General features: G+C 38.2%; 2 protein-coding genes across 10 annotated transcripts; one reads left to right on the top strand and one right to left on the bottom strand.

Moving 5' to 3' along the window:
- Positions 1 to 1545: 1545 nt before the first annotated feature.
- On the bottom strand, positions 1546 to 11897 carry PUS7L (pseudouridine synthase 7 like). 3 transcript variants are annotated; one of them, XM_032107908.1, is made up of 8 exons: positions 10644 to 11897; positions 9801 to 9960; positions 8651 to 8846; positions 6836 to 6934; positions 5261 to 5342; positions 3742 to 4019; positions 3331 to 3384; positions 1546 to 2707 (listed from the first exon to the last, which is right to left on the bottom strand). In XM_032107908.1, the coding sequence occupies exons 1-8, from the start codon at positions 11794 to 11796 to the stop codon at positions 2384 to 2386; spliced, it is 2346 nt and encodes a 781-aa protein (XP_031963799.1). In that variant the 5' UTR covers positions 11797 to 11897; the 3' UTR covers positions 1546 to 2383. The 3 variants fall into 3 exon arrangements, with proteins under 3 accessions (XP_031963799.1, XP_031963800.1, XP_031963801.1); XM_032107909.1 differs by lacking the exon at positions 3331 to 3384; XM_032107910.1 differs by lacking the exon at positions 6836 to 6934 and having other exon boundaries at positions 2318 to 2707.
- On the top strand, positions 11440 to 25535 carry IRAK4 (interleukin 1 receptor associated kinase 4). 7 transcript variants are annotated; one of them, XM_032107916.1, is made up of 12 exons: positions 11440 to 11520; positions 12307 to 12476; positions 13498 to 13643; positions 13972 to 14169; positions 14905 to 15065; positions 15719 to 15783; positions 15978 to 16092; positions 18146 to 18255; positions 21180 to 21363; positions 22164 to 22226; positions 23814 to 23972; positions 24082 to 25533. In XM_032107916.1, the coding sequence occupies exons 2-12, from the start codon at positions 12316 to 12318 to the stop codon at positions 24112 to 24114; spliced, it is 1395 nt and encodes a 464-aa protein (XP_031963807.1). In that variant the 5' UTR covers positions 11440 to 11520; positions 12307 to 12315; the 3' UTR covers positions 24115 to 25533. The 7 variants fall into 7 exon arrangements, with proteins under 7 accessions (XP_031963807.1, XP_031963806.1, XP_031963805.1 ...); XM_032107915.1 differs by lacking the exon at positions 11440 to 11520 and adding an exon at positions 11964 to 12102; XM_032107914.1 differs by lacking the exon at positions 11440 to 11520 and adding an exon at positions 11964 to 12108.
- The last annotated feature ends 1615 nt before the right edge of the window (positions 25536 to 27150 follow it).

Below are 27150 nucleotides of genomic sequence, written 5' to 3'. Positions count from 1 at the left end.
CATCTACAGATTGAATAAGCACTTGCAATACTCTGCTTAAGATACAGGCAATCCAGGTTGGAAGAGGTCTCAGGCCCCTAGCTCAACACAAAACAATGACAATAATAACAATAATAAAAAAGGAAAAATAATGTGATGCTCCATGCAATTGCTCACCACCCTCTGTTTGATGCCAGACGTCCCCTCCCGAACACAGATCGGCTCCCCTCAGTTTATATACTGGGCATGATGTTCTGTGGTGTGGAATATCCCTTTGGTCATTTGGGCTCACCTGCCCCAGCTATGCTCTCTCCCAGTTTCCTTTGTGTACCTCCTCACTGGCAGAGCATGAGACAAGAAAAAAAGCCCTTGACTCAGGATAAACACAACTTAGCAAAAAACCAAATCGTCAGTGTGTTATCAATACCATTCTCATTCTGAATCCAAAATACAGCACTGTAACAGCTACTGAGAAGAAATTAACTTTACCCTAGCTGAAACCAGGAGAGTTGCTAAGAGTTTTATCCCATTTGTTCTTACAAACCTCCTCAGATGGAGGCTGCACTGCCTCTGGGCAACCTGTTCCACTGCCTGACTGTCATCACAGGTAAAAAGTTCTTCCTTTCAACCATTCTATATCTCATTTCAATTAGGCTCGTTGTCTCTCGTTCTCCTGCCCCACACACTATGAAGATCCTGGCTCTGCCTTCTTGCTAACCTCCTCATAGGTACTGGTGAAATGCTGTTGATTCACCCCCAAACTATGTCTTCTCCAAGTTGATGAAGCCCAGGTCCTTCAGCATCTCCTTAAATGACAAGGGCTTCAGTGCACTAAGAGCTCAGGGGCCCTTTGCTGATCTTGGTCCAGTTCTTGTCTGTTTTTCTTGTGCTGGGGACCAAAACTGATTGTAAAAGTTAAATGTGGTTGAACAAGTGCTGAAAATTTGGCTGTAATACCTTCCCGTGATCTATTGGTTGTGTCCCTACTAACCTGTTCCAGGAGGCTGTTGACCATTCTTGCTGCCAAGGAACAGAGCTGAACAGGGCCCATGTTCAGCTGCCCACCAGGTCCCTGGGGCCACTCCTGCAGAGCTGCTCTGCAGGCTGGGCTGCTGCATTGGCACTTCCTTCCCACAGGCAGCACTTTGCACTTGTCCTTGTTGAGTGTCATACAGTTCCTGTTGGCCTCTTCCTTCAGCATGTCTAGGCTGCCCTGAACAGCAGCCTGACCTTCTAGAATATCATCCATTTGTTCCCTTTATTTAGTGTAACCTGCAGATTCAATGAAGGTGAATTCCATCCACTCCTCCAGACTACTGACAAAGACATGAAGCAGGATGGGGCCCAGAAGACACCCCAGTGACACTTACTCCTGGGAAGGTGTGACCCATTAACCACTCCTCTCTGAGCCTCATCATCCAATCACATTTTCACTCATCTGGTTGTCCACCCATCCAAACCCCATTGTCCTAACTTGGTTTCACAAATATTGTGGTACTGTGGCAAACAGACAAGGTAAATGATGGTTTTTTGTTCTCCCCTTTTTCACAAATCCACTCATTTTATCAGTTAACTGCCTTTTATTTTCTTAATCAAGAAGAAAATAGACAAGTTTTTTTTTTCCAAAGTTGGTTAATATTTTTTTGTGCTACCATAAGGCTTCACAGTAACAGGAACAGGGTCTGCATCCTGTAAACAATGTTACATGGTTTTGGTTTTATTATAAATGTTTTTTCAGTGATCTTAAGTACTCGCCTGATCTCGCAGAGCTTATTGAAATAGGCACTACCAGTTATGCACTACTGAATCCTGGAATTGTCAGCATTAACTTAATTTGGGGCATTCATCGAATGTCTGATAAAGCAACAGACAACTTGTCACTGTTGATTCAGGACTTTTATCTTTTAACACTAAGTACCTGAACACAATGAAAACACAATATATTTAGCAAACCTTGGTACAACAACTTTTCAGTTAGAAACCTTTAGGCTGTAAACTTGTAACATTATTGCTCAAATAGCATTTAGTATAAAACATTTTTAAAAAATACTATAAATTACAACATACATTTGTTTCCTGCAAATGCTTTTCCAGGACTTAACTTTTCAAGCCAGATATCTATGCAAATAGGAAATTCATGCTGGCTGCCCACAGTTTCTTACGTTCTGTTAGACCTGCCTGGTGTAACAGAGTTTTACTTCAATGCATTCAATGCATTTAGAGTTTGGAGTGTTTTTGAAACATTCCAAAGGATTTTGGTAAAGTTTTTTTTCCTAATCTGTATGAATCTCAATCTACAGATTTTTCCTGTTCATGAACCTGTTATTTACCCTTATGTTCTTGGCATTACATGTAAAATATCAACAGTGTACAATATTCCTGCAATCTTTCATTAAGTGGAATCTTAAAAGTCACATTTCATTATTTCTCTCAGACAGACTGTTGCATAACATGAAGGATCAAGGTCAAATGATATATGAAGAGAGACTTTCAAATCATTCAGATGGTTGTCCTCAATTTTGGTCTCTTTTTCACTACCTTCCAAAAAATACGAGAGATTCTGAACATTTTTCAAAATGAGTCTGTAGCATCCAGGTATATTCAGCTGTAATGGAGAAACTCTGAATTTGCACAACTCCAGCTCATCCTTAGAAAGTCTTTCATGGTACCATTGTCCAACTTTATTACTCGGATACTTGATACTATGTCCCACCATTGGAAGAACCACCTTCAAAGGAAAAAACAAAACAAATGTATTTGAGGTAACGCTCACCCATTCCCCTTTAAATAAATGTGATCATTTTAAATGTGTTCAAGCCTTGTGTTTTGGGGCCTGAAATAGTAAACCAGCAGTTTCTCTTGTGAAATGAAGCTGTGCATGGCAGGTATATTGAATGTAATTAAAGCAGAAAAAATAATCAATGTATTAGGATTCCTAAAACAAACTAGAAATATATAAATATGAATTTTCTTGCTTGCTGGGAAAAATACAGCAGTAAAGAGATTCGGTTGCCATATATTCAGTTGCCATGCAAGACTTCACAACTACACTCTCAAACTTTCAAAAATTAGAACGTCAACTGCTTCTGAAAGTTTTTCCCAGAAGACTGAAATCTTTTCCAAAGTATTCAGTTTCAGGATAAATATTGCCATGCTGCAAATGACACTGTATTTATTTCCACTACCAAGTAAATTTGTTATGAGAGTGAAGATTAGTTCACATGTGTTTTCTTCAATGAGCATTCTGGCAGGGAAGAAGATTGCACCAGATAAATTAGTCACATTATTTAAAACAAAGCATTTTAATCAAATAAAGAGATCAACAACTCAGAATTCTTCATACAGACTTACTTGGTATATAGAATATTTGTTAGCTGATTCTTCTGAAGCAGTGACTACGTGGACCTGACAAGAAATTTAAGAAGAAAAAACCACCAACCTTTTAAAAAGTAAAAACATACGCTGTATTTTAGGAATTATGCACTGTACTCACAAACTTGCAAAGAATACTAAGGTTATTTAACTACTGCAAGGGAAATAAACTCAGATATGAAAAAATCTTAAGATATGCTTAATATAAAGTACCTTGCCCTTTACTACTTTACCAAGAAGACTGCTGCATTTTTTGAACAACTGTTACCAGTTTAGACCAAAATAAAGGCATTAGAGTATGTCTGCTTATGTATTCAAGTGCATTAAGTTGTTTGGGGTTTTTTGTTGTTGTTGTTTTCTTTTTACAAGAACTACTTTGGGAAGACTCACCTTGTCATTTAGGGAAATGCTTTCATCATTTTCTTCCACCAAAACAAGATCACCCTCAACCACTTTTGAGCCATAAGTCTTCAGCCTATATGATGCTGCTTCATTCCAAATTTTACTGCAATAAGCATGGACATAGAATATGCGCAAGGAATGAGGAATGTTGAGCCATCCTTTGGTACAACCTTCATGATTTACACCATAGCGATTTAAAGCTCGTAGCAGCATCTTCTCTCTTACTTTAAATTCTGGCAGCATCACAAGTGTGCCCTTTGCATCTTCTGATATAAACAAAAATAACCATGTCAGTTATCCCTGATTTTTCAAATATTACCTGACACTTAAGAAGATGAAATAATCAAATACGGAAAAAAGGTGTCAGTCTACTATCTCAATGCTTTGATTATTTCCTTTCCTTCAATGTGTCATATTAGACAAATTTCATCTCATATGCCTACCAGCACAGAACCATGAATTTTATTCTGTTTCATGCAGTATAAATTAAATTACCTGTCATTCAGTTATTTGGCCTAGTTTGAAAAAAATCTTTTTTTAGAAACTTACTTTATCACTCCAAGGGCTTTTTTTGAACCAGGTAACTGAAAGTAAAAACCAAGCTATAAAAGAACATTAAAATCTCTACTTCTTGTCATTTGAAAATATGTTTTTCACAGCAGGTAAAAAACATGTCTTTATTTTAAAGGTAAAAATTACATTGGCCTCAGGGAAGTCTGATCCTTAACCAAAATGAAAATACATTTAATTGGATTTGTGCTACATTGTATAAATATATTTAAAATTTTATGGTGTTTTTTTCATGTTACAAGTGATTACCTAACAAAGCCTTTTGCACAGACTTCTACATTTGCTTTCAGGAAAAGGCAAGCAGCTGCTTTCAGGGTCCATGTCAATGTTTTTCCATGCATCATACAGCCATGTACAGAACAGAATCATTCATCTGACATTTTTTTTGTGAAACCAAACATATCTTTGTCTTTTGAAGCTATATATCATAGTTGTTATGTCAATCTACAGTGATAAGCAGGCTAATAGGTGTGGAATATTTTAAAAGAAAAATATATTTGCAGTTGAGAGCAACTTCAAATTGGAGAGAAAGTTCAGATAAATGATAAAAGCAATAAATATGGCAAACAGAGCACTTTACTTAGCACACTCCTGCCTTTGACATACTTCGTTGATTTTAGTTCAAGAAAGAAAGAAAGTAGATGTGTTAAGTGCTGAGTATGAGTTGGGTGCCACATTCCTGTATACTTCCCTCACTAGGGAGAAGAAGTTCACTATCCAAAAGCAGACAGATGGAAGGAGGCCAAAACTCCTCTGATAAATCTTAAGTCTTTTCCAGCATTATGATATACAGCATTTGCAACTCTGTTGAGTTTCACAGAATGAAGTGTAAGTGGCATAAAGAGTAGGAAAAAAAAGTATCTCCCTGTGCAGCAACACCTTACTACCTCACAATATCAACTCTGCATAAATATATGGACAATTTAAGTGGACATACCAGTTTGAAGAAAGTATCTTTTTGCATTGTTTACAGGATCATCAGTATCTTCGGGTGTGAAAAATAATTTCACAGCTTTCACCTTAAAAGAATAATTTTTTTTTTCAGTTAAATATAACTATTTGTCAGCTAAAGAGATAATCATGCATCCAATTCTGTCTTAACATATTCTGCAAGCTCTCAAAATTAAATCAGTTCTTTAGTGTCAAAGTCAAATTCTCCCTTTCACAGAAGATCCCATGAACCACAGAACAATGTGTTGTGTCCCTTCTCACATTAAAAACAGGTTTTAGTCACCCAGAAAACATAAGACAGTTTTCAAAGATCTGTGAGAAACCAGTCACTTTCTTGGTCATCCAGTTCAAACTTCTCCACTTGAAATTGTCATCATTTTATCCTGAACAGGAAGGCTCCTTCCTTCCATCCTGCATGCTTCATGCAAAATTTACACTGAACACTTTCCACAGTCTCATACAGAGGGGCAACCTTTTTTTTTTTTTTTCAATACTGTATTTACAGATTTTAAATCTGTATTAGGTCAGATGACACTGTGACAAGGACAACTATAGGAATCTCTGCTGCTTGCAACATCAGAGGAGCTGCTCAATTTGCTAGTACTTCTACCAACCTGCGACACATGGCTCTTGTCCTCCTCTGTACTGGACTGTGCAAGCACATACTGGCACATTTTTAATATTAAAAAAAAAAAAAGTTCCTACCTATTTTAAATTAAAGTAACTACATTAAAACTAAAGATTTAAATCATTACTCCTCAGGGACTGGCACCTGGTTCAACTGCTATCTGATGTCAGATACATCAATAGTAACTTTTATGGGCTGCCCTCAAATTTTGACTCTTCTATTTGAAAGATAAGTTTTCCTGACTTTTCTCAGAATCAAAACAAGATTAGAAGAAAAGGATACTCAAGTATCCTTTTGACTTTGTAGTGCCTGATTAGTCTTTTCACCTGTGACAAATACTATACCACATACATTTAAAAGTACATTACTCTTATCCTATGAATTATTACTTAATAAGCTCAGAACTGAGAGTTAGGGAAAATAGTCTAGGAATAACGGAAAGCAGCAATCTCTTTCATATAGAAAATAAATTACTGCAGTATTGAAAAAGCAAATCCTTTCTTATGAACTTATGTGTGTTTTTAAGAAGTAAACAGACCCCCAGCACAATAAAGAAGCTACAGTTTGGAGGCGATCAGGATCATGAATAAACACTGTATGAAGACTGATTCTTTTCAGTGTTCAAACCCTTTATGGAATGCAACCACTTTCCTGCCAAGTGGCATGATGACAATCCCAATCACATTCCAATCACAGACAGAACTATCACCCCAGAACTATTTAAAACTTCACTTGCTGTTTAAAAAAGGTTTTTATTTTCAGTAGGAATAGCTTCATGCTTATGTTGTGATCTAGCAATTGCTTCCAGCACACAGATGGGTTTATCTCACAAATGAAATTGTTCACTGAGAAGGTCAACTCCAGTGCTAGATATTGCAACAGTAATATGAAATTCTCTTGACAGTAAGTACCCAAATTACAAGATGGAAATACCATATTTTCATTCAGTAAAGCCAATCCTATTTGATCTGTCTGAACAATTTGTCCTTGTCCAAACCGCTGAGGTCCGTAGTAATTTACAAAACCTTTTGTCTATAATGAGAAAGAATAAATAAATATGCTACATGCATGAAAGTACAACATGATTAATAAGACCAGGCATACAACACACATACATCTATATTTACATTCAAAATGCATAAAACCAGGACTTTTAAATCAGAAGTAACATGGAACAAAAGCATAACTCATAATTCATTACCATATTTTGGCACTTAAGTTAGAAACATCTAAAAAGATTATCAAGTTCTACCATTGTCTTCACATCATTAAAAAGATCACAAGTAAATGAAATAAAATTATTTCTATATAGTTAATTATTATAAATACTACTACAGGTCAAGTCAAAGTAATTAAGCTTTTTAAATATGTCAGATCATGAAATCTCTACTCAAGCAAATGCAGCACAGGTAATGAACAGTAACCACTGTTGGATACTTTTTCTTAAAAACACTAATCTTTTTCACGTGAGATAATTTCTATTATTATTGCAATATAAAGGTCAAGAATGAGCACTTCTGCTAACTGGGATTTTAAATCTCCTGATGAGTTCTAGGTCACATGTGAGAAGTAAAATCACAGTCATGTGACCCAAGGAGCACACCTTTTTCTAGAAAATAGTAAGTATACATAGAGTAGACAAACAAAAACATATGATATTTGTTTTTCAAATGGTTATTCAGTTAAAATTTTATAATCTTTGGGCATCTGTAGGTCCCATACACAATTCTGCTTTTACAGAAGATGAAAAATCCATCTTTTGGATTAATACATATCCTGTTTTGTCACACATCATCTGACCAGTAAGGTAAATGTAATAAAGCAAGGCACACAATCATAGGAATTTGTGTTCATTTTCCAAATAGCAAAACAAAACAAGTCAGATGGAGCAGAGAGAAGAAAGCATTAGAGTACCAGCTGAATGCTTTTCTCAATAATAAAATTAATTTCTAAAATACATGTAATGTATTTTGCTTTTGCACACTGGGTAGTTTTTATTCAAGACTTTATTCCTGGATTAATCTTCTTAAAGCAGTTTATATTATAGTTATTACTTAGAAAGATTGAGCAGGAAAATCAATACTGTAAAAAACATCTACAGGTTTTCCCTTCCATTATTTGCTTTTATTTTTGTTAGTAGTTTAAGAATGTCTGATGATAGGCGTTTTCTTCAGGGACTAAGGAAAACAGAATCAAAATCCACTGCATTTCAGGGGAATCTTCTTTCTCAGAAATGGACTTTCTACATATATTCACACCAATAATGTTTTTCACCCAAGCCAACCAAGCATGTTCCTCACATGACCAAAAAAGGCAACCAGCTGTCATGTGCACTGAGCATATGCATGCATATACACGCATTACATACACATTATATAGATGTGTAAGTACATTTTCCCCCTTCATCTGCCACAGTGAGACCCATCGCTTTGGTTGGCCTCAGGTCTGTGCACCAATGGCTCTTACATCCATGCTCATTTGTTACTGAATTCCTCTTGCCTTTTGCTGCACCACTCTGGGGTCTCTGGTCTGTAACACAGAATCAATTCACTTGTGGTCCCTCCTTGGAAGGCACTTTTACTCCTGATCCCTTAAGCAATGCAGGAAAGACATAAAACTGCAAAAAGCACCAAACTTGGGAAATACTGCCATTATTGTGCTATTACAAACATTTTCCTCAAAAGTACTTTTTATAACAGCAAAGAATTAAAACTCTGTTCATTATCAGCAACCATGTGTCTTTCTTACCTCAACATTTTCCATTGCTTCAGATATTCTGTCCTTCAAATCTGCAGAAGAGTCATGACTGTGGTTTTGGAGATCTCTCACAACTATGTCAAAGTGATTGCCCTTCAGCTGACCAAGTCTGAGGTGCTGGTATGCTGAACGGATGTTGTATATTCTCATGCCCTTTTTTTCCATTTTGTTTCCAATTTCTTTCAACCTGAATAAATAATTGGGAGAAATTATGAACCATCCTCTACTAAAGCTATACAGCTTCCAAGGAATGTCTTATTCGCCTTTGCACTGATATCAAAAACACTTAAATTAAAATGAGATGTCAAACAATTATTATAAGAAAACCAAATCAAATGCAGAGATAGAAATCTTAAAATTTAGTTATAAACCAGAAATGCTTTTTAAATGTTTGCATCATTGGCACTGAAATGATATTGACAGATGCTGGAATGAAGCAATTCATCAAACTTTCTCAAAGAAACTGCACTGAATTTTTGATTTTTTAAATTGAAAAACTAGTCATTTTTTTTACTCTTCATTCTTCAAAACCTGTTTTTCATTAAAGACAAAGGAAAAGGAAAAGAAAAGGTAATGTGCTCTAGCAGACTCCAAAACACAATTGCTGTTTCTCAGTCAGCCTTAACAAAAACAAACTCAGTGCACTGATTCTCTGGGTGTGCTCACATATGCTTGTAATTGGAAACATAGCTGACAGTTCAAATACTTGCCCTTTAAAATATCCACTCAACCTCTTTGTTCTTATGTGTAAATAAGTCATTCAAATCAAAGGAAACTTTCAGCATAAGAGCTTAAATTCTAAGCAATATTTCAATAACTTTATAACTGCTTATTTATAAAAATTATTTATTCTCCTGCTGTGTGGATGCATTTACCTATTCTTCTTCATCATTTAAACACTAATGCAATGTTTTGCTAATTATCTCTTGGACAACTAGCCTTACAGTCCCGTTTGCAGTGGAATTTTACCATTGACTTCAGTGCTAAGCTGCAATTCCCTAAAGCCACAAAAGATCCACTGTGCTCTATACAGGCAAAGGGAAGACAAATCAGTAAGAACATTCCAAGAGACCATACCATGTTGATACTTATTAACACAAAAAACTATGTGCTAAACTGATTGTACCCAGATTCTAAGTACCTCTCAGGAGTCACCTTCTTCACAACCATCGGTTGCAAAGTGATAGCCTTCTTATCTTTGATGCCAGTGTAACTGAAGTCTGAAGGAAGCACATCAAGTTCAGCTGCCAACAAGCCGATTGCTTCTAGCGTTTCTAGATTTTCTTTCTGAAGGGTGAAAGCTGAAAAAATCATCTCAGAATTATTAGGAACTTGCCTTTATGTTTCAGTGTTCTGCCATGACAGACGGGCAGGTTCTTCCCCTCAAACTGTAACAGCATGGAAACGGCAAAGAAACTGTCCTCCTACCCCACAAAACTAAAGTAAATGGGACTTTTACAGCACAGCAGGAAAAAAAAAAAAACAACACTCTACACAAAACTCAGACCAACCAAAAACCCCTGATACCTTTAAAAATAGTACCTCATAAAATGCAACACAATTCAACAAACATGCATTAGTGTATTGCAGGAAACATTCTCTGTACCAGAAACTGCTTTAAAGAATGAGATCGTAAGTCAAATTTGACCTTACTAACTTGTTCAGTATCTAGATGCACCTCCTAAAATCCCACAATTACTTTCAAGGGAAAGCTATCACACTGGGAACGCCACCTAGTTAGTTAGTGGCTACAATCAAAAGAATTGTAACCATTATCACCAAGCAGTTTATGTCAAATCGCTACAGTAACTTGATTCATGCATTTAATTCTCCAGGGATGCAACACCACTGCATTGATAATGATGCATTCAACATAAACAATGGGTTGACCAGGCCTATGTGTCATACAAAAATGATCCTGAGTTTCAGTCTTTCTACAGAACAGCATAATGCCTGCCATCTTCACTAAAAATGTAGTATTTACCTGTATAAACATCTTGCTTCTCCTGAAAACCACCAGCAGACCTTTTTCTGGACCATTTTTTTTCTCGAAAACGTACCATTATTGACATATTTGGCTGATCATTGACATTTGTCACAGTAAAAGATTTTGTTTCTAAAAGCTTTCCAAATTTTCTATTAATAAAGTGATGAACTATTTTTCTGTGCTCTTTGTTTCCATCAGGCTCAAAGGAAAATGTAGAATTTTCTATCTTTGCATCTAAAAATTTAAAGAAATCACTTGCTTCCTTTTCAGTCACTAATTGACAAAGTTCTCTGTAATCAGGATTTCCTTTTACAATCATTTCATTGTCTTTTGTAACAGTGACTAGAAAGGGGAATTTCTGCCTAACGGCACTGTGTAAATCAGCTCGAATTTTCTTGTCCAGCCTACGTCCTAGCGAGAATTCCCTAGTACCAGCGTCCGCACCGTTTTCCAAGCCCCACGCATCCTTCAGACCACAGGCAAATTTGTTGAGCAGCTCGCTCACGGGCTTGTCGAGTAAGGACTCCAACACAGGGGCTTCCCCGAGGCCGGACTGCAGCTCGGGGTCTCCCTCACGCTCAGTTTCGCCAGGGGATGCAGCACAGCCGCCTCCCGCCCGGCTTGGGCTGCGCCCCGGGGGCCCGGGGGCGGCATCGCGGGGGCGCCCAGGGGCACCCGGCCCGGGGGGCTCCGTCCTCCGCTTTTTGTGCTGCCGCGGGCACGGGCTGCTCTGGCCCGGCGGCGCTTCACTGGTCTTCTGGAGCAATTCAGGGCGGGCGTCCCTAAGAAAGAGTTCGGGCACCTCGAGCTCAGTCACTGCGAAGTCCCTCGGAGAGTTTTTGATAGTGCCGCGGAAGCCGGTGTGCTCGGTCAGGTAACTGAAGGAGGGCAGCATGGCGGCGGCCTTCCCCGCTCCCGCCCAGACCCGCCGCACCTGCGACGGGCGGAGAGGAAAAAGGCAGGGGGGCGGAATAGAATCAACTGCTACAAAAAAGGCTGCTGAAAGCCGGGGAGGGAGGCTGGCAGGCAGGGATGGATACAGGGACGCAGGGATGGAGGCAGGCAGGGATGGAGGCAGGGAAGCGGGAACCCCCACAGCCTCCGGAAGCCGCCGCCAGGGGGCGCCACGACCTCCTCCTCCTCCTCCCATGAAAGGGGCCCAAGGACGTTACCAAGTTCCCCAGGCCCGCGGGGAAAGAGAACGAGGCAGCGAACCCCCCTCCTCGCGGCCGCACATGGTGCGGGCTGGAGGCGGGGCACCTTTCGGGCCGCCTATGGGAAGGCCGGGTGGGAGAGCGCTTCCGCTGTGTCCTCACCGCGCTGGTGACGTCAGCGCCACCCGGGTTGGGCCCCGCCTCCTTAAAGGGGAAGGGTTAAAGGTGCAGGGGAAGCAGCGCGCTGGTAACGCCTGATGAGGAGCGGGGCCCGCGGGGATCGTGGGTGCCGCGGCCAGGAGGTGACGGTGAGGGGAGTCCGGGTGGTCCCCGCCGCCGGCTGCGGGGTACAGGGGGCGCTCGCAGCCGGGAATGATGGGCGGGAGCTGCGCCGCTGGGGGCGGGCCGGGGGCGGCTGCCGGAGCCGTGAGGGCGGGGGCGGCTGTGGCGCCTCCTCGGGCGGCCGGGTCCCGGCGAACCGCGCGGGTAACCCTGTGTCCCAGCAGGAGCGGAGGATGGGCGAGCCCGTGACGGATTCCACGTACGTCCGCTGCCTGAGCTACGGGCTCGTGAGGCGGCTGGCAGAGTTCATCGACCCGCAGGAAGGGTGGAAGAAACTTGCGGTGGATATAACCAACCCTTCCGGTGAAAGCAGATACAGCCAAGTGCATATAAGGTCCTACATAAAAGTCCCGTAATGTAAACTCATGCATTGCCCGTTTGACATAAATACCACGTTACTCCCGTTTTTCACCCCATTACTGTAACTTGCTGCACTTTGTGTGCCGGTGGGCACTTGTGTCTTACAGTCCCGTTTCCTTAGGGAACTCAAGGTAATTACTCCTAATTGTTCTGCAGCTCAGTTTTTAGGCAAGCCGCAGAAAATTGAGTAAGGAAATTAGGATTAATTAGAGCTACAGACATAGGTATTTTTAGCAATACAGCACTGGTGGCATAACTTTCTGTAGCCTAAAGACTAGCAGACATTGACCTTATTGTGCCCAAGAGACAGCTGGACTGTAACTCCTAATTCACTGTTTCCAAGAAAATGTCCAACAGACGTGGGGAGCCCGAGGCCTAAAACCAACAAATTTACCTGAGAAGTAATGCTCACAATATTGTATGAGCACGTCATTGCTTGAAGGACTTGTTGAATCCTAGTTGAAGCTGTTTCTAAGACTATGAGATTTTTAGATGCTGTATGTATCACCTTGGGGTTCCAGTCTTTTCTAGTAATGTTAGTATTAAATCTTTCTTTGTCTTTCAGTAATAGTATTAAATCAGTCAGAATACTGGATCTCATTTTCTTCTTAATGCCCATCTCAAAATATTCAAAATGGGATGTGAATGCTAGATGGATGCAAAGCAATTACTTTTCCATTTGATCTGGGTCTGACTTACTCTCTGTCTCTGGCTGACATTCTCATTTTCTGACATTAGTCCGAGGTGCCAATATATTATGGATCCTGAACAAACTGCTGAAGCCATGTATATGTGTTTTTCCTGTATTTTGCATGTTTTTCCCTGATTTTGCATGTGTTGGGATTTTTGGCTGTACTTTCAGAAGATTTGTGATTTTTGCAGTACATTCAGAATTTTTTTGTAATGTGGATTGTTTTTTGTCATTTGCCTTTAATCTCTTTCTCTTCATGCTTCTTGAGGTCACTTTTTTTTTAATGTTGGTCTTATCTTTTAAGGAGATTTGAGGCATTTGTACAAATGGGAAAGAGCCCCACATGTGAATTGCTTTATGACTGGGGAACCACAAACTGTACAGTTGCTGATCTTGTGGATCTGCTGATTAGGAATCAATTCCTAGCACCAGCAAGCCTTTTGCTTCCAGGTAACTGTTACTCTTGCACATTTTGTACTGTGTTCTTAGTTTTCTAAGATGCTAAAGAGCTTCACACTAACTTGAAAATAAGAAAGGATTAGGTTAAAATGACCAAAAGTGGATGTATTTTCCATTTTCTATCACTTGTAATAACAGTTTAAATAAGAGTTTCAAGTTTCAACAAGAGTGCTGAAGTTTACACATGGTGGCAGAATATAACCTTGTGATATTTACGTGTCTTCTAATTTTCAAAAATTTCAAAAATATTGGCATTAATATTACTTAGTTTTTTCTGGTTCCTAATGTAGTTAACACTTTCTCTAAATTCCCTTTTCAGAAGCTGTAAGGATGCCACAAGAAGTTACATTACCTCTTTCTTCACAGGAAACCTTGCCTATACATGAGAAACAGCTACCTGTACAGGAAAAAGAAGTGGCGTCTGTAAAGCCTGTTTTAGCTCAGAGTACTGAGAAGCAACATTCAGATCCTTCCTACTTAAGAGAAGAAAACAGCAGCTCACAGTCCAGTAACACAGGTAGACACTTACTTTGGTAGAATTCAGTAATATTTTTTTTTCTGATCTGTCCTTCACCCCATGTGAAATAAATCGTAGCAATGCATGAGAGTGATGCCTCTTCCTGTCATGGTGCATCTGTGGGAAACAGCATCTTTCGTCTTGCCAATAAGTCGCCTACTTTGAGGGAAAACTTAACTGTTAATTAAGTTGCAGTTTTTTGTGCCGCACATAACCCCATTGCCCTTTTCCAAGATTTATTTTATAGACTGTTCAGCATCTTATGCTTTAAAACTAGATTTTGTATGTCAAAAATGACAAAGAATGCTGGAGAAAAGATGACTAAAGAAGGCATTTTAGGAAAGTGTGTGGTTGGTCTGTTCCTTCCTAAAGGTCTGCTTCTGGGTTGCTGCCAGAAACATGATGTAATCTTGGTATATTTTTTATATTTAAGGCAGTGTGGCTCTCTGCGATCTGCTACATGCTTAATTTCTACTACTTGTATTATGAGTATGAATAAAAATACAATGAGATCGTGCTGCAGTGCTAGTTGTGAAGAAAATTATGCATAGCTAATTATAGATGTTTATCTGCCTTCCTTTTGTTTTCCTGGTATTTTCATCACAGAACTGGAGGTAGGGCTCCACTGTGTCAGGTTTTATGTGGTGGCAAGTTTTTGTTTTAAGAGAACTGAAGCAGGAGACCTTGTTCCTTAAGTGAACACGTAGCTTTGTGCTAAATGCTAATGTCTTTCAGATTTCCAGAATTTTTTGTTTCGTGACTTGGAAAGCATTACAAATAATTTTGATGCCCGACCAGAATCAGCTGGAGGTAATAAACTGGGAGAAGGTGGCTTTGGCATTGTGTTCAAAGGCTACATCCGTGGCAGAAACGTGGCTGTCAAGAAGCTCATTGCTGTGAGTTGCCCTGAGAATTTTTCATTTTAATGACTTTATAGTACAGACTTGTTTATCTTGTTTATCGTGGAAAGTGTTGAATGAGGCATTTCAAAGTGTTGTCACCATGTTAAACGTTAGTTGGGTTGAGAACCTTATCCTTAGCCCCATCAGTGTTGTGAGTCAGCAGAAGCTAATTCTTGCCTGCCCTGTAGCTCTCCTTTGAGGGGCTCAGGTGGGTTGTTGGGAAGAGCAGATTGCTCCCCCAGTTGTCTTCCACCCCACCCTCAAGAAGTGGCAGAAGTGAAGGGATCCTAAGGAGGTTTCCATTTTAGATGAGGATGGGTGAGATTCACAAGCTAAAGGTATTGTCACAGAATTTTAGTCTTCATTGGTTTGTGTGAATAATGAATTTTGTAATGAGCGAGTGCTATTAGGGGGTAACTGCAGTGAATGGAGTAGGTTGGTGGCTGCTGAAACTAGGTCCATTTGACCAGTAATACAATGTTCCAAGGAAGTAAAAGTCATGTTCTGATACTTGAACTGAGTAGAAAATGTATTGTAAACACCTAACTAAGAGGCTTACAATTCCTTTTTTTTTTTTTTTTTTTTTAAATGAACAACTGCATTTTGTTACGGCCACTGATGTTTATGTCAAATACTTCTTTTTATAGATGGTCGATGTTAGTGTTCAGGACTTGAAACAGCAGTTTGAGCAAGAAATAAACATAATGGCAAAGTGAGTACATCATTATACAATTTTTGTCTTTCTAATATAGTGATTTTCATGTTAACTAAAAATGTTTCTTATACAGCACAATCACATTTTGTTTGTTTTAAAGCATCACCACAGAATCCTGGCTTTGTTCAGTAGAGGTGAAACAAGTAACTGGGAATCAAGTTCTCTCTGCCTTTTTTTTTTTTTCCCAATAGGTGTCAGCATGAAAATTTAGTAGAATTACTTGGTTTCTCAAGTGATGGTGCTCAGCCATGTCTGGTGTATGAATATATGCCCAATGGTTCGTTGCTTGACAGACTTGCTTGTCTGGTAAGTGAAATCTTTTCTAGCTTCCATTTGCCTTACTTTGCTAAAGTCTAGGAGTCCGTGGAATGTCTTTCAAATGGAGCTGGACCGTGATGGCCAAATGATGTTTTACTACTTTCTTCTTGTGTTTTAGAAAAAACCACAAGTATTCTTCCAATAAGATTTTGTACAAGTGTTTTAGATAGATGAAAGTCAAATCAGGCAGACAATACAATGTCATGTACCGGTACTTGAAGTGTCACAGAAATTTGGACTGACTGTGTCTGTGTAAGGCTGTAAGGCAGTGCAGAGGGTGCTGCAGTCTTGTTCCCAGTTCTGATACTGGCATGTTCTCTGCTAGTTCCTGAGATTCTGCTTTGTGAAATTGCTCTTTGTTCATCGTCCTTGTGGTAGTGGTTATAATACAATGCTCAGTCTGCTTATCTCTTTCTGAAGTACCTAAGTAAATGTCACTTTCATTTTAAAAAAATATTGTTTTGTGTAATGCTTCTGATTTAATCAAATGGTGTATCTTTAGCCTTGGCCTTAAATAAATAATAAGTTGCTTTGGTTTGGTGAGGAAACTGTATCAAGGACACACAGTCCAATAGTAAGCCAGACTTAAGATAGTAGATTAGTGTCTGTGTTAGTTTGTTGAAGGAGTTCCAAAAATCTGCTTTATACTAAGCAGGTGCAGCTTCTGAGGTTGTAATCTGGTGAACATTTTAAATTGGTGATACTTCAACCACCCATGTCCCCAGACCTAAAAATGTTTGGCTTGTGGTTTTTTTCTGCACTGATCCTCTGATTGTACTGGTTCAAGTATCTATTTGTTGGAGAAAGATCTGGGCTAGGGAACTGATCAGGCTGATAAAATAATACTTTGTGAAAAAAATATTTAATTTTCACCTGGAGACATTTCCTCTGTAGGGCTGCACAAATACTTCTGCCCCACTGGGAAAGAAGTGGTGCTATGATGAGAATGAGTAGCAGTGCTTGGGGAAAAGACTAGCTCTGTTCAGTAGCACTGCTGTCTCAGTTTAGATTGATTGATTTGCTTGCATACACTGCTGCATGTGCAATTATTTTATTTTTTTAACGGAATTAGTGCAGAACAGAGACTAAGTCTTACCTAAGGACAGTGCAAGTTTATCTGTAGAAATGAGCAGTGCTTAACAAGGATATATATGAAAATGTTCATCCATGTAACTTTGGCCATTATCTTTTAAGTGAGCTTAAAAGATTGGTGATAATTGAAAGGTAAAGGAGAAATAACTGTGTCCTTTAAAAGGAAGAGACAAATTTATGACATAATTCAGGGAATCTAAATCAGAATCTATAAATCAGAAAAATTCTTTTTGTAATAAGATCAGATAGGGGAATAATGTACTTACTTCAATATGTGTTCTTGCTGATAACTTTATTTTGTGACTTCACTGGATGTGTTTGATGCACAGACTCTTGCTTGTGTCATCTCTGTGTCTGGGTGTTGAGCAGGCGAGGGAAGTGATAGAATGGTGAGATACTGTAATCCTCTTCCCTTAGTCACTGACAAGATTCAGAAGTGGTTTTGAAATGTAGGTGTCCTTACTTCTAAGGTTTAGTTAGTAGCATGAATAAAGCTAAACTCTGGAGAAATCCAAAACCACTGGAGGATTGACTTTTTGTTGTTAGTAGAAGCTGTGGATTACTTTGAATTATTTGATTCAGGTTGAAGGTTCCCGTATCGGGGCCAGTATGAAGTGGGAGGTGTGGTAGATACAGACAGGTCTTTGCAGAGCAGCTGGCCTCGGAGGGTCAGAGTCGGACATTAACCAAAAACATTTTTTGTAACTGGCAACTTAATCTAAGGCAAAATGCAGGGAGAGAACGCAATGTGACAAATGCATGTATTTCTGCTCAAGTCAATTAAGAAATGTATGCTGGTAATATTTTTAATGATCTACTTGAAAACAACAAAACATAGCAAGAAGTCACTTTTGGGTTGGGCAGTTTTTGTATATTTGTTTTGGTTTATGTGAGCGTGTATATATATATATTTCAGATTTTTACTTGCCTTTCTCTCTTCTTAATCAAGGATGAAACTCCACCAATTCCTTGGAATATAAGATGTAAAATTGTTCAAGGTACAGCAAATGGCATCAACTTTTTGCATGAAAATAGTCATATTCACAGAGATATTAAAAGGTAAAAGCTACCAGACTATTGCTGGCTGCATTTTCACTTCTTCATTTTTCTTTTTTTCTACTTTGCCTTTCCCCTGTTAAAATAATTTTAGAGAGAACAAACTGCAAAAAGCATTGCTTCAGTCAAGGGCACAATCTTCTGCAAGTTACATCCATCACTACAATCTTGTCTGTGCTACAAGGACATGACCAGTACAGACTTCTAAAGATAATTATGGGGCTAGAACCACAGAATTGCTTAGGATGGAAAAGACCTTTAAGATCAAGTCCAACCATTAACCCAGCACTGCCATGTCCACCACTAAACCATCTCCCCAGGTGCCACATCTACATGTCTTTTAAATACCTCCAGCACTGGTTTCTCCACCCTGGGCAGCCTCTTTCACTGCTTCACCACCCTTTTGGTGAAGAAATTTTTCCTAACGCCTCATTTAAACCTCTCGCGGCACAACTTGAGGCCATTTCCTCTTGCCCTATTGCTCGCTCCTAGGGAGAAGAGACTGACTCACACCTGGCTGCAGCCCCCTGTCAGGCAGTTGTAGAGAGCAATAGGGTCTCCCCTGAGCCTCCTTTTTCTGCCAGCTCCCTCAGGCACCAGACAGCTTTTCAGTTGTGAGGTTTTGCATTGTAATTGTAATTTGTGTTACAAATGTAATATATAAATTGTAATTTGTATCATCAATCTGTTGCTTTCAAATAGTGAGAACACACAAAGTCCCGTTCTTTCACACCTGCTTCTAATGAATAAGCTGCTGTTGAAGAACAATTAATTTTTAAACAGGGAATTTCTCAGATGAAACACACCTTTTTTTTTTTTTTTTTTTCCCTTTTCCTAGAACACTTCTTCAGAGTGTATGCTTTGATTTACTCCTATTTTTTATGAGTACAGTAAAATTACTTCAGTCAGGTTCATGAAGTTCAGGGTTCTTCAATGATAATAAATATTCACTGTTTGTTATACCAGAGTTTTTTTTCTATGGATATCAGACTCAGAAAAGGCGAGTGTTTTGTTGTAGGTTTTTTTCTGGTGTTTTTGTTGTTGTTGTTTCTTTCCCCTTTCCTGCTACAGTTTATTACGATTTTTATTACTGTTTTTTTTTTAAAAAGCAGCCCAAATCTTGGAAGAAAAGCCCCAAATACCTTTCTTCTGAGGGTTAAGAAGGAGCCACTGACCAATTGGGTGTCATGCAGGAATGTTTCAATAGCTTTCTGGCTTCTGGCAACTCTGCTAAATACAGGCAACTTCAGTTTTGTGACCTTTCAGCTTGTGAGGAACAAGCTTTTGCTTCAGCTGCCTCATGTGTGTGCTTGCTGCTTTGACAGTTTATATTTCTTCTTTCTTCCCTGCTTAAGCCTCTGGAGAAGTGTAAAGACTGGAAGGGATGCACTTTTACCTTACTCTACCCTTCTAACTGCTGTGAGTTGATCATATTAGAGAATTGGGATTTGGGGTTTTTTTGTTTGGATAACATTTTGCTTGTAGTATGAACAGTTCAATTAATTAGATTGGTACTGTTAATAGTGCTGCCACTCCCAGATAACACTAAGATGAAGAAACATCTAAGAAGATTAACTTCAGTCTTCATTTTACTGTGACATGGGAAAAGCATAAACACACAGGCACTGGAACAGCTTCTCTAAGCTAGAGGGGACCTGATTTAATGGATGTTCTCACAGTCGTTCATAGTTTTTTGGATTAGTTATGCCTAGGAAATAGTCCATTTCTCTTTTGAAGCTTGAAACTTGCATTTGTTGTGCTTTTTGTGGTGTATCCAAAAAAATGACCACATTTTGGACTTGACTCAAGTTGATAAGAAGCTGAGATTTATGAAGTTGTGATCTTGTTCTCTTTTTTTTTTTTTTAAGAAGTTGAGCTTTAAACAGGAGACCAGTTGGTGGATGATGCCTTGACAAGTGTTTGGCCTTTTGTAGTGGTCATATTTACAGCAGTTCTAACATCACATGATCCATTGTAACTTACAGCTGTGTTAATTTTGTTAGAGTTTGGTGAACAAGAGGGAAGTTAGAAATGCAACTTTCTAGTAAGTGTTATATGTTGTATCAGGCTGTGTGGCTTTCTTACAGATCCATTAAGGGGATCAGAAAATGAAGATTACATAAATATTAAATCAAGTTATTTTAAAATGGTTCTAAATGGTACAAGTTTAAAACCCAGTAGATTTCTGCTGTAATTCATTCCACTGAGTATTCAATGAAAGCATTAAGGACTTTGAGATGAGCCTCATTTGTCAGGGTTGCTTTTTTTAAAGGAGAATAAAAGCTGGGGGTAAAGTGAAAACACAGCACATACATTATTCTGGCAGTAATAAGTTATCTGGTTTTCTTTCCAGACAAGAATAAGAGTATTATTACTCATTTGGCACATGGTTGACATAGTATTAGATAATAGGTATAAAAAGCCTGTTTTTGTTAGTTCTGAGCAGAGATTTAGACTATAAGAATTACACTGTGATCCAGTACAAGTTGATCAGAGCTAAGTATTCTCTATTGTCCCTCTTAAAGCCAAACCATAAATGTGACATAATTGGTCTGTTACAAGAAAGTTTTGTATTTCTAAGGTTTGGGAGTAGGGGGAGTGTCTAGTTTTTTTCCTTGTGTTTTGTTGTTTTGCCTTTTTTTTTGGCGCATGCATGCACACACAAGAAAAAACATGGATGGATCTTGCAGTCAGTTCTTCCTTTATTTAGAGCAATGAATTTTGAAAATGAGCCATTTCCAACAAAACAAATTTACATAATTTGTTATATGAATAATGTATAAATATCTTAGCTTTCAAGATAGTCAAAATACCAGTTTGCATTTGGTTACTAAAGAATTATTAGTTTGTCATAAAACCTATTTACCGTACTGTTTGGAAAATTTTCTTTTTTTTTTGTTTTTTCCCCTCCCTCTCCTCTCCACCAGTGCAAATATCTTATTAACTGATACATATGTGCCCAAAATTTCCGACTTTGGCCTTGCAAGAGCATCTGTAACATTCACACAGACAATCATGACTGAAAGAATTGTTGGAACAGCAGCCTATATGGCACCTGAAGCTCTGCGAGGAGAGATAACGCCTAAATCTGATATCTTCAGTTTTGGAGTAGTAAGTAGAATGTGGGAAGCAGTGTATGACTTCTTTTGTAAATGATAAGAGCACACAAAATCAAGTATCTGAAGTTAAATAATTACTCTGGTCTATAATTTTTCTTTTTCCCAATAGATATTTTCTTAAGATAGTGTTTCTAAACTTTGATTGTTTTAAAATCATTTGAATATGTTCATTTGCTGCATGAAAGACCAGAGTAAAATAATATTCCAAGTTCTAGCTAAATGCAGTTTGAAGTGGTGTAGAACATTGTTTCTGTTTGCATGGTATTGCACAAAAGTGTAACTCAGACTGAAAAAGAAAATTCAAGAAAATGGTCCAAAATTATTGTGTTTTACAGCATTCAGCACCAAAAATACAATGTCCATGTTGGATTTGCCTTAGAGCTGAGTACAAAAAAGAAATGAACTTCCTATTTGGAAGAATAATGAATCCATTCTGAATAGATCCAAGACCCTACTCACTATTGACCACTTCCTTCATAGCATTTAGTTTCACGGGCAGGTATGCCCAACACTATGTCTGAACAGTTTGGAAATCCTTCAGTCTTGCTGTGAAGGAACACCATGTAGGGTGAGAATAACTTGTGTTGAAATTTGTAAGCCACACTGCTAATAACAGTTAATGAAAATAAAGGTAGGAGCAAAGATAATTAATTTTATAGGAAATCTTTGGACAAACACAGATCCTGGGAGTATTTGTTGACAGACTGGAGGTCATGCTCCTTTTTGCAAATCATATATATGCTAAGGCTTATTCTGGGCTTCATCTTCTGTTCTGATTTTTCTTCCTCCTAGGTCTTACTAGAAATAATAACAGGTCTTCCTCCAGCAGATGAAAAGCGGGAGCCACAGTTGCTGGTATGTTCTTTATTCTTTCTCCTCCCCTCCCACTGCTCCAGGATCACTTTATGTGAAATCATAGTTAACAGGTTCTGAGACAATCAAATTAGTCATCAAAATATGTAGGTGTGAAAACAGCTTTTATGTCAATCTTTGTCTTAGAGGTGAGGCTGAAACTTTTGTCTCTTGGCTGGTAGATTTGTTCAGCCCTCAAGGTCGTCGTCATCTAATCTGATACTGGAATTCTTTGTTTTGGTACTGCTTCTTATTGTAATACCATTGTACTCTATTAGCATCCTCTCATATACCCTCATAATTCCTCATTCCCTGAAACATTTTGAACTGTTCATCTCAGTTGTTTCCTTATGATTCCGTATCAGTTTCCATCTTCTTCAACTTTACTAATCATTTGCAAGTACCTTATGCTTTTAACCTTAGTGAAGTTGGAAATGTAAGGGCTTTTTTTGCAGATTGGAAGGTGGGTTGAATTTTCTTTTCTTTACTATTCAGTTAGTAATTCAGTCTAATTAGGAAACTAATGTCTGAGAGCTCACTCTCTTGAATTAAAAACCTTACAAGACTCTTCATAATTTAGCCTTTCATGTAGCTTAAAATTAAGTTCTGAACTACTTAATCCAAGGTTTTCCTAGAATAACTTTTACATAAAGACTAATTTATTTCTTAAGTATGAAACAGCATTGAGGTCTGGATTGATTTTGTTCCATACTGTTTGGAACAGTATAAATCACTTTCTTCCACAGCTTTAGGAATACCTGTGTATTAATAGATTTTTTTTGTCCTTCTAAGGTCTATCTTCTGGAGTAGCATAATAATTATCATGTTGAGCTTGTAAACACCTTGGAGAACTTGGGTTTTTTGAAGTGGGCTTTTTCAGAGATAGGATCTAATAAGGAATATGGCTGGTACAGTTTATCTTTGTAATGTACTTTTGGGAGCATAAAAAGAATGGTCACTGTAAGATCATATGGCATCCTTAGCTTGAAAGGAAAATTTTGAGGTATTTGAATGTTGGTCAGCAATTTCAGACTGATCCATAGACAAAGGCAGAAGATCTGCCTCTACTCATTGCCTCTTATTTATTTATTTATGCTTCCTCAAACAGTATGTTTGATTACAGATAACACATTTCAAGTGTGTTGGAACTGAGGACTTTCGGACTAAACCAGTCAGATTTGAAACTTGATTTCAGAATAAAAGTTTCCAATAGATACAGCAGCCACTGAGACTGGAGATAGGAGTTTAGTTTACAGACAGACATTCGTTTACAGAAAGAGGCTTTATAAAAGTGATTAAAAAAATTATACTAACTTAAGCTTGCATATTTGTGGGTTATTAAGTAAACATAAGATATTTTGTTGATTGTACCTCTTCTCTTACAAAGGAGACAATACTAGAAAACTGAGCCTTAAAGTGGAACAAAGTTAAATCTGTATGGTGCAGCTTAAATTTGCTGTATGATGTTGTGTTAATTAAAATTATATACAATAAAAATAATTAATAAAATTTTATAGTTCATTTATACTCTCACAAGCTGTTCAGATACTTAAAATGTTTATCTGCTTGTTGGTTAAAATTCTCTTGTAGTTAAGTATAAAGGATGAAATTGAGGATGAGGAAGCAACTATTGAGGATTATGTTGATGAAAAGATGAGTGACTGGGATGTACCTTCAATTCATAAAATGTATTCAATTGCTGAGCGGTGTCTGAATGACAAAAAAACCAGAAGGCCAGACATTAAGATGGTATGTAGTCTTGCAGATAAAGGCTTATTTGGGCAAGTGTGTGTGTGTGTGTGTCCCCTGTGTGTGGTTACAGGATCAATTAATCATATTTTTGTCTGTTCTCTTGCAGGTCCAACAGCATCTCCAAGAAATAAAAACTTGATAATGTGTTTCTTCTGATACACAAATGTTTCTGTAATGGAGTAGAGACCAATACCAAATATTTAGTTAGTATTTAGTGCAACATTATCAGCTTTTCTGCTTTCCAGAACTTTCTGGACACATGTAAGGTGAGCTGTTGGCCTGTCAGCAGCTCTTTCACATATCCTTAGCCACTGGGCCCTTAACATGAGAACTCTTTCTTGTGTTAACAAATAGCAGTGCTGGTACATCATCTTCTCCCGCGGCTTTTTTAATGCGTTTCCGTATTAGAATCTATTTGATTATTTTTATTTCCAAATATCAAGTACGTCTGCTGCAAGGGCATATGACTGTAACAGGGCAAAATGTTTTTTCTGCAAATTGCTTTCCTGATCAGGTGTACTAGACCTTGGTCTATTGAAGGCAAAACCATTTAATAGCTATAAATGGTTCTTAATGTTGTCTTTTTGGGAAGTGACAATAGTATTACCTGCTTAAAACAAGCTTCTACTTAATATTTTTGCTTGAGAGTTCATATTAGCATGAATGGTCTGGTAGTGCTAGTGAATGTGATTATTATCAAAAAGTCTTCTTGGCATTAGTTTTAGTCAAATAAATGCTGCAAGATATTTTCTAGGTTGTGTTTTCCTTTCAAGGATTCCTGAGCAAAACAGTTATCTTGCTGTGCAGATGCATTTGCACTTGCAAATGCTTTCTTACAGTGATCTCTATGAGGACAAACCATTTAATTTTTATTCACAGGAAGACTATCAGCTACTTTGACTATTTCAGGAGAGGATTGAGTATTTTTAGTACTTTAGGAGAGGATTCCATATGGATTATAAATACAGATGGTTGCTTTTCTTAAAGGGGTCAGAATAATGATGTTAAGACCAATTCTGCATTTTACTTAGTCAAATAATGAAGCTATTTTTAATATATATATGTACGTATATTAACTAAATACAAAAATACACTTCTAAAAGTATAACATGGAAAGCTTTTTAAAATTAGAGACATTGACAGATCAAAGCAGACTAAAAATGGAATGAAAGTGACTGGTAAGATTCCAGATACTTTGGACTAAGTAGGAACATATTACCATTGTAAATGAAGGATGTTGTTTTCATATAAACTCATTTTGCACCTCATGAACTTTGTTAATAGCTATGGGATAGGAAAATAGTCTGGCTTACAGTTAAATTTGAAATTCTGTGATTATGTGTGACTTCATTCAGGAATATATATATCTCGTTGCAGGAAGCATGTGATTTCTAATGTATTGATATCATTAGATTTCTGGCTATTAACTCATTTTGTATTCCCTTTTCAAACTGCTAGGTTAATTTAGAAAAAAGGATCTACCTAATGGCTTCTAGCTTTATTGAGTGTGAATTGTAAAAGACTGTTAACATAAATAAAAACTCTGCATTATTACTTCTTTCTGCTGTTACAACTTTGAGCCTTGGAAATAATCATCATTTTATGTTGCTTGCATTTCTGTTAATAACATTATGCTAATGTCACTGCCTGGAATAAAGCTGGGCTTGTCGAGAAAAAAGCTGCTGTAAAGCTAAATTAGAATAAAATCTGCTGAAGCCATTCTTCAGTTTTAAGCATCTCCAGCTTGAAGTGAAACACTTCACACTTATGTGAAAGTGTCTTATTAGATCACGTCTGCTTTTTACTATTCCCTGGAGCTGGAGTACATTCATAGTGTTGTCCAGAAGTGCATTTGCTGTAGCAACTTCCTGGTCAGCTCTGTTCACCTCTGGTGTGATAGAACATTTTTATTCCTGTACCAACCGTGATATTCTTCAGTAGTAGGAGAATTTCAGCTACAAGCATGTGAGTTCCTGCTCTGTTATACTGGACCACACTACTATTTGCAGTGCTGCTCTCAGCAGTGAGGTTTTGGCAGTAGTTTTCCCTTCCTCACTGAAAATGAAGCATGTTAGCTATCATTTCATACAATTTAGAAAAAAGTTTTGAACTTCTTTAGTATTATTCTAGCAAGGAATGAAAATATGAGGGGTTAATTAGCTAGTTTTACCCAACTTATGTGGGAATTATTTTCTTTTTGAGGTCTTCATACAGTAAAGTCCACAGCTATAGACACAGAGGATAAGAGTAGCTGACTTCGGTTTCCTTTGTTCCCTACAGAAATATTAAATTATCCTAGAGTACATACTCCTTTGTGTTAATTACTATGATAAGGCTTTCTAGGACACAAATCAGTAACTTGAGTCATTCAAGATATTTGTAAGGGGATGATCTGGTTTCATAGAACTGGAGCTGAGAGAAATCCAGTACAGTTCCTGGTGGGTGAAGAAAGCTCCACATGGGACAGAGATAGGGCTAAGCTGGCTGGCCTACATCCTGTCTCAGCAGGCAAGGTGCCATGGAGGGCAACAGGGGATCACTATGCTCAGTGAAAGAGCCAGCCTTTTGCACATTAAGGGTCTAGAGAACTGTAACATAAAGCAATTTAGTCACCCAGAGAAGGACAGATGAATGAAAAATACCAGGAGTGATTAACTGCAATTCCAAGATTTAGAAAGCAATAGCAGGATGAAAGCAAATTATGATCCAAAGAAAATTGCCTAAGAGAACTTCATAGGAAGGGCAACAGTTCTCCCCTTGACTACAGCAGGGGTAACAATGGCTGTTACAGGCTGGAGCAGAGGCATCTGCACAGCCCTCAGGCCAGGAGTGGCTGCTGAGGAACAAAAGCAAGAACAGGATATGTAGCTAGAGATACTGCACTGGACTATGATAGCTTTGTATAGTTTGCAACTCAGTAACTTTGAAAAGAATGTAAGGCCTTCCTTAAGTTATTAAGACTCTATTAAATTTTCTTTGATCAGTTTGTCCAGTTGCCTTCTGAGCCAACACACCAGACATAGCACTTCATATTACTGAAATGGGAGATGTTTCATCTTTATATTTGGGGGGTCCAGCTGGGAGTTTATTTACCACTCACTGACCAAAAGGCAAACAAAATTGTTTCTGTGATTCCTGGTTACATAGAGGCCTAGCCTTTTCCCTCCTCATATCT

This window comes from Corvus moneduloides, chromosome 4 (genome assembly GCF_009650955.1).
Source record: "Corvus moneduloides isolate bCorMon1 chromosome 4, bCorMon1.pri, whole genome shotgun sequence".
Classification (NCBI taxonomy): domain Eukaryota; kingdom Metazoa; phylum Chordata; class Aves; order Passeriformes; family Corvidae; genus Corvus; species Corvus moneduloides.
Note: the sequence above shows the minus strand (reverse complement) of the source record. Positions and strands in the feature narration are given on the sequence as shown.

Coding starts and splice junctions, on each gene's coding strand:
- PUS7L (XM_032107908.1), bottom strand. CDS start 11,796: ATGGGAGGAGGAGGAGGAGGTCGTGGCGCCCCCTGGCGGCGGCTTCCG. Junction 6,935..8,650: donor AAGCAATGGAAAATGTTGAG/GTAAGAAAGACA, acceptor TTCTCATTATAG/ACAAAAGGTTTTGTAAATTA. Junction 3,385..3,741: donor GCATTTCCCTAAATGACAAG/GTGAGTCTTCCC, acceptor ATTTCTTGTCAG/GTCCACGTAGTCACTGCTTC.
- IRAK4 (XM_032107911.1), top strand. CDS start 12,058: ATGAGGAGCGGGGCCCGCGGGGATCGTGGGTGCCGCGGCCAGGAGGTG. Junction 14,170..14,904: donor CTCACAGTCCAGTAACACAG/GTAGACACTTAC, acceptor AATGTCTTTCAG/ATTTCCAGAATTTTTTGTTT. Junction 16,093..18,145: donor TTGACAGACTTGCTTGTCTG/GTAAGTGAAATC, acceptor TTCTTAATCAAG/GATGAAACTCCACCAATTCC.